The 7,500-nt window shown below is 49.5% G+C and overlaps 1 protein-coding gene across 1 annotated transcript in view; it reads left to right on the forward strand.

Moving 5' to 3' along the window:
• The first annotated feature begins 427 nt into the window (after nt 1–427).
• Nucleotides 428–7,500, forward strand: part of LOC120032221 (RAB3A interacting protein (rabin3)) — a 20,038-nt gene continuing 12,965 nt past the window's right edge. Inside the window, exons 1-3 of the mRNA XM_038978209.1 lie at nt 428–517; nt 868–945; nt 6,153–6,356. Of these exons, the coding sequence (XP_038834137.1) occupies nt 880–945; nt 6,153–6,356 (270 nt within the window). The 5' untranslated portion in view covers nt 428–517; nt 868–879. The remainder of the gene's footprint in view (nt 518–867; nt 946–6,152; nt 6,357–7,500) is intronic.

Here is a 7,500-nt window from a genome sequence, read left to right on the forward strand (position 1 = left end):
ACCCCCTTCCAGGAACTAGTATAGAACAATAAGGGCCACACACTGTTAAAGACCCCTTCCAGGAACTAACCAAGTATTTTATTGCTCTGAAATACATTTACTGTACATGGTAATATATTATTAGGGTAATATAAACGTTTTGATTTCAGCTATCGAAACTTGGCCTGCTGTCAACTGAACTGTGTGTGTGTGTTTACAGTACATGCCTGTGTTAAGAAGTCTACACACACCTACAACATTCACACACACCAAGTCACGCTACACTTCACATTTTTTTGATTTGTTTCATATTATTTCGGCCCCTAAAATAAACCACAGTTGATTTTCCTTTGTCATTATTATTACCACGTCATTTATATTTACATTCATTTGTTCATCACGTTTTTTTTTTCTTTCCGTTTTTGGTTTTTCATTTCTTAAGGATCTTAAGTTAAAAGACGAGGAGTGTGAGAGGCTTTCTAAAGTCAGGGACCAACTGGGCCAGGAACTGGAGGAGCTCACTGCTAGCCTGTTTGAGGTTGGTCCGACCGGCTAATTCATCCCCCCAGAAACACTAAGACTGCCCTCCTTGTGATCAAAGTGTTTTGGCTTCTCTCCTCCCTTCTCTTACGTAGCTAGATTAACAGTTTCCCTCCTCTGTCTCTCTCTCCTCTCTCCTGTTTTCAAAACTCCTGTTAGTTTGTAGAGATACTAACCTGCTTTTCTCTGGGTGTTTGGTGCCAGCTGTGACTCAGGTTGTCTTGGCTTGTGTTTGGTTGTTGGGTTCTCTGTTTTGTGTGTTGTATATTGTGTGAGGAGTCGGTAGGGGTTAGAGGTCAGGGCGTTGAGTGATGCATTGTGGGTCTAACGTCTCGTGCCTTCTTACAGGAAGCTCACAAGATGGTGCGTGAGGCCAACATCAAACAGTCGACGGCTGAGAAGCAGCTGAAGGAAGCTCTGAACAAGGTGAGGACTGAACCGTTCACAACCGGGTTCCATACTACTGTGTCTACATGACTGTTACCCTCATGGAGTGGCTGGCCCAGTCTGATAGTCTTCTAATGACTGTGTGTGTGTGTGTGTGTGTGTGTGTGTGTGTGTGTGAGAAGAGATGGAGTGCTGGCTGATTTTATGTGTGCTGCATCTTCACTAAAGGTGTCAGTCACACCACTGCAGCCTCCCGGCTGACTGGTTTAGTAGCAGGTTGTATCAGTCACACCACTGCAGCCTCCGGCTCGCTGTTATAGGTTATCAGTCACACCACTGCAGCCTCCCGGCTGACTGGTTTAATAGCAGGTTGTATCAGTCACACCACTGCAGCATCCCGGCTGACTGGTTTAATAGCAGGTTGTATCAGTCACACCACTGCAGCCTCCCGGCTGACTGGTTTAATAGCAGGTTGTATCAGTCACACCACTGCAGCCTCCCGGCTGACTGGTTAAATAGCAGGTTGTATCAGTCACACCACTGCAGCCTCCCGGCTGACTGGTTTAATAGCAGGTTGTATCAGTCACACCACTGCAGCCTCCCGGCTGACTGGTTAATAGCAGGTTGTATCAGTCACACCACTGCAGCCTCCCGGCTGGCTGGTTTAATAGCAGGTTGTATCAGTCACACCACTGCAGCCTCCCGGCTGACTGGTTAATAGCAGGTTGTATCAGTCACACCACTGCAGCCTCCCGGCTGACTGGTTAAATAGCAGGTTGTATCAGTCACACCACTGCAGCCTCCCGGCTGACTGGTTAAATAGCAGGTTGTATCAGTCACACCACTGCAGCCTCCCGGCTGACTGGTTAAATAGCAGGTTGTATCAGTCACACCACTGCAGCCTCCCGGCTGACTGGTTTAATAGCAGGTTGTATCAGTCACACCACTGCAGCCTCCCGGCTGACTGGTTTAATAGCAGGTTGTATCAGTCACACCACTGCAGCCTCCCGGCTGACTGGTTTAATAGCAGGTTGTATCAGTCACACCACTGCAGCCTCCCGACTGACTGGTTAAATAGCAGGTTGTATCAGTCACACCACTGCAGCCTCCCGGCTGGACTGGTTTAATAGCAGGTTGTATCAGTCACACCACTGCAGCCTCCCGGCTGGACTGGTTAATAGCAGGTTGTATCAGTCACACCACTGCAGCCTCCCGGCTGGCTGGTTTAATAGCAGGTTGTATCAGTCACACCACTGCAGCCTCCCGGCTGGCTGGTTTAATAGCAGGTTGTATCAGTCACACCACTGCAGCCTCCCGGCTGGCTGGTTTAATAGCAGGTTGTATCAGTCACACCACTGCAGCCTCCCGGCTGGCTGGTTTAATAGCAGGTTGTATCAGTCACACCACTGCAGCCTCCCGGCTGACTGGTTTAATAGCAGGTTGTATCAGTCACACCACTGCAGCCTCCCGGCTGACTGGTTTAGTAGCAGGTTGTATCAGTCACACCACTGCAGCCTCCCGGCTGACTGGTTTAATAGCAGGTTGTATCAGTCACACCACTGCAGCCTCCCGGCTGGCTGGTTTAATAGCAGGTTGTATCAGTCACACCACTGCAGCCTCCCGGCTGGCTGGTTTAATAGCAGGTTGTATCAGTCACACCACTGCAGCCTCCCGGCTGACTGGTTTAATAGCAGGTTGTATCAGTCACACCACTGCAGCCTCCCGGCTGACTGGTTTAATAGCAGGTTGTATCAGTCACACCACTGCAGCCTCCCGGCTGACTGGTTTAATAGCAGGTTGTATCAGTCACACCACTGCAGCCTCCCGGCTGACTGGTTTAATAGCAGGTTGTATCAGTCACACCACTGCAGCCTCCCGGCTGACTGGTTTAATAGCAGGTTGTATCAGTCACACCACTGCAGCCTCCCGGCTGACTGGTTTAATAGCAGGTTGTATCAGTCACACCACTGCAGCCTCCCGGCTGACTGGTTTAATAGCAGGTTGTATCAGTCACACCACTGCAGCCTCCCGGCTGACTGGTTTAATAGCAGGTTGTATCAGTCACACCACTGCAGCCTCCCGGCTGACTGGTTTAATAGCAGGTTGTATCAGTCACACCACTGCAGCCTCCCGGCTGACTGGTTTAATAGCAGGTTGTATCAGTCACACCACTGCAGCCTCCCGGCTGGCTGGTTAAATAGCAGGTTGTATCAGTCACACCACTGCAGCCTCCCGGCTGGCTGTTAATGGAGGCCACAGGGACTGACTGGTTTAATAGCAGGTTGTATCAGTCACACCACTGCAGCCTCCCGGCTGACTGGTTTAATAGCAGGTTGTATCAGTCACACCACTGCAGCCTCCCGGCTAACTGGTTTAATAGCAGGTTGTATCAGTCACACCACTGCAGCCTCCTGGCTGACTGGTTTAATAGCAGGTTGTATCAGTCACACCACTGCAGCCTCCCGGCTGACTGGTTTAATAGCAGGTTGTATCAGTCACACCACTGCAGCCTCCCGGCTGACTGGTTAAATAGCAGGTTGTATCAGTCACACCACTGCAGCCTCCCGGCTGGCTGGTTTAATAGCAGGTTGTATCAGTCACACCACTGCAGCCTCCCGGCTGACTGGTTTAATAGCAGGTTGTATCAGTCACACCACTGCAGCCTCCCGGCTGACTGGTTTAATAGCAGGTTGTATCAGTCACACCACTGCAGCCTCCCGGCTGACTGGTTTAATAGCAGGTTGTATCAGTCACACCACTGCAGCCTCCCGACTGACTGGTTAAATAGCAGGTTGTATCAGTCACACCACTGCAGCCTCCCGGCTGGCTGGTTTAATAGCAGGTTGTATCAGTCACACCACTGCAGCCTCCCGGCTGACTGTTAATTCCTGGTACAACGGTGTGAGACGATGTAAACCAGTTCCACCTCTCTGTTCCTGGTACAACGGTGTGAGACGATGTAAACCAGTTCCACCTCTCTGTTCCTGGTACAACGGTGTGAGACGATGTAAACCAGTTCCACCTCTCTGTTCCTGGTACAACGGTGTGAGACGATGTAAACCAGTTCCACTCTCTCTGTTCCTGGTACAACGGTGTGAGACGATGTAAACCAGTTCCACTCTCTCTGTTCCTGATACAACGGTGTGAGACGATGTAAACCAGTTCCACTCTCTCTGTTCCTGATACAACGGTGTGAGACGATGTAAACCAGTTCCATCTCTCTGTTCCTGGTACAACGGTGTGAGACGATGTAAACCAGTTCCACCTCTCTGTTCCTGGTACAACGGTGTGAGACGATGTAAACCTGTTCCATCTCTCTGTTCCTGGTACAACGGTGTGAGACGATGTAAACCTGTTCCACTCTCTCTGTTCCTGGTACAACGGTGTTTGACGATGTAAACCAGTTCCACTCTCTCTGTTCCTGATACAACGGTGTGAGACGATGTAAACCAGTTCCACTCTCTCTGTTCCTGGTACAACGGTGTGAGACGATGTAAACCAGTTCCACTCTCTCTGTTCCTGATACAACGGTGTGAGACGATGTAAACCAGTTCCACTCTCTCTGTTCCTGATACAACGGTGTGAGACGATGTAAACCAGTTCCACTCTCTCTGTTCCTGATACAACGGTGTGAGACGATGTAAACCAGTTCCACCTCTCTGTTCCTGGTACAACGGTGTGAGACGATGTAAACCAGTTCCACCTCTCTGTTCCTGGTACACCGGTGTGAGACGATGTAAACCAGTTCCACTCTCTCTGTTCCTGGTACAACGGTGTGAGACGATGTAAACCAGTTCCACCTCTCTGTTCCTGGTACAACGGTGTGAGACGATGTAAACCTGTTCCACCTCTCTGTTCCTGGTACAACGGTGTGAGACGATGTAAACCAGTTCCACACCTCTCTGTTCCTGGTACAACGGTGTGAGACGATGTAAACCAGTTCCACCTCTCTGTTCCTGGTACAACGGTGTGAGACGATGTAAACCAGTTCCACCTCTCTGTTCCTGGTACAACGGTGTGAGACGATGTAAACCAGTTCCACCTCTCTGTTCCTGGTACACCGGTGTGAGACGATGTAAACCAGTTCCACTCTCTCTGTTCCTGGTACAACGGTGTGAGACGATGTAAACCAGTTCCACCTCTCTGTTCCTGGTACAACGGTGTGAGACGATGTAAACCTGTTCCACCTCTCTGTTCCTGGTACAACGGTGTGAGACGATGTAAACCTGTTCCACCTCTCTGTTCCTGGTACAACGGTGTGAGACGATGTAAACCTGTTCCACCTCTCTGTTCCTGGTACAACGGTGTGAGACGATGTAAACCAGTTCCACTCTCTCTGTTCCTGGTACAACGGTGTGAGACGATGTAAACCAGTTCCACTCTCTCTGTTCCTGATACAACGGTGTGAGACGATGTAAACCAGTTCCACTCTCTCTGTTCCTGATACAACGGTGTGAGACGATGTAAACCAGTTCCACTCTCTCTGTTCCTGGTACAACGGTGTGAGACGATGTAAACCAGTTCCACCTCTCTGTTCCTGGTACAACGGTGTGAGACGATGTAAACCAGTTCCACCTCTCTGTTCCTGGTACAACGGTGTGAGACGATGTAAACCAGTTCCACCTCTCTGTTCCTGGTACAACGGTGTGAGACGATGTAAACCAGTTCCACCTCTCTGTTCCTGGTACAACGGTGTGAGACGATGTAAACCAGTTCCACCTCTCTGTTCCTGATACAACGGTGTGAGACGATGTAAACCAGTTCCACTCTCTCTGTTCCTGGTACAACGATGTGAGACGATGTAAACCAGTTCCACTCTCTCTGTTCCTGATACAACGGTGTGAGACGATGTAAACCAGTTCCATCCCTCTGTTCCTGGTACAACGGTGTGAGACGATGTAAACCAGTTCCACCTCTCTGTTCCTGGTACAACGGTGTGAGACGATGTAAACCAGTTCCACTCTCTCTGTTCCTGGTACAACGGTGTGAGACGATGTAAACCAGTTCCACTCTCTCTGTTCCTGGTACAACGGTGTGAGACGATGTAAACCAGTTCCACTCTCTCTGTTCCTGGTACAATGGTGTGAGACGATGTAAACCAGTTCCACCTCTCTGTTCCTGGTACAACTGTGTGAGACGATGTAAACCAGTTCCACCTCTCTGTTCCTGGTACAACGGTGTGAGACAGAAGACAGACCTGTATCTATATGGGTTCTGTATGTGTGATGTTCCCTCTCTCCCCCCAGATTGATGTGCTCCAGGCGGAGGTGTCTGCCCTGAAGACCTTGGTCCTGTCCACGTCCCCCACCTCCCCCTGTCACGACCTTCCTGGGGGCTCCAAGGCCCCCTTCAAGAAGGGCCACGGCCGCAACAAGAGTACCAGCAGCGCCATGCTGGGCAGCGGGCAGGAGCAGAGCGCCACACAGCCCATCGTACGAGACTGCAGAGAGGTAACACACACACACGGCGGTAACACACACGCACAGACGCAGGCATGGACGTAACACACATACACACACATGGACGTAACACACACAGGCGTGCAGTCAGACGCAATCACACGCTGGACTCCTTCAGTTACCTGCTCTTGTCTTCCTGAACTATCTCACTACTGGCTTTTTCAGTTTCCCCACTTCATTTAAATGGCAAATGGCTCCACATGTCAGCCAGTGTTTCTCAGGCTCTGCTCTGCACATGGTTTATACGTGCTGTAGGTTCTGTTGAGACCTGGTTTATTATCAGCTCCTTATTGATTCATCTTGCCTGAGCAGCGAGTCATTTATTATCAGCTCCTTATTGATTCATCTTGCCTGAGCAGTGAGTCATTTATTATCAACTCCTTATTGATTCATCTTGCCTGAGCAGTGAGTCATTTATTATCAACTCCTTATTGATTCATCTTGCCTGAGCAGTGAGTCATTTATTATCAACTCCTTATTGATTCATCTTGCCTGAGCAGTGAGTCATTTATTATCAACTCCTTATTGATTCATCTTGCCTGAGCAGTGAGTCATTTATTATCAACTCCTTATTGATTCATCTTGCCTGAGCAGTGAGTCATTTATTATCAACTCCTTATTGATTCATCTTGCCTGAGCAGTGTCATCTCCCTCTGTACGTCAGTGGGGAGTAGTACTCACACGATGTCCCCTGTGTTATTGCTCCCTGAGGAGTAGATATGAGTTAAAGATGACAGAAACATGCCTCTGCAGACAGAACTACTGTATGTTTAGTAGGTGGGTGTAGAATATCCAGGTCCAACTATAAGGAACCATGTGTTCTGTGTGTTAAACTGCCTATTTGGAAATGGCATAGGTCTATAGATCCCAAAGGTTGCTGGTTCGAATCCCTGAGCGGACAAGGTCAAAATCTGTCCTTCTGCCCCTGAACAAGGCAGTTAACCCACTGTTCCTCTGAACAAGGCAGTTAACCCACTGTTCCCCTGAACAAGGCAGTTAACCCACTGTTCCTCTGAACAAGGCAGTTAACCCACTGTTCCCCTGAACAAGGCAGTTAACCCACTGTTCCCCTGAACAAGGCAGTTAACCCACTGTTCCTCTGAACAAGGCAGTTAACCCACTGTTCCTCTGAACA

Source organism: Salvelinus namaycush, chromosome 38 (genome assembly GCF_016432855.1).
Source record: "Salvelinus namaycush isolate Seneca chromosome 38, SaNama_1.0, whole genome shotgun sequence".
NCBI lineage: Eukaryota > Metazoa > Chordata > Actinopteri > Salmoniformes > Salmonidae > Salvelinus > Salvelinus namaycush.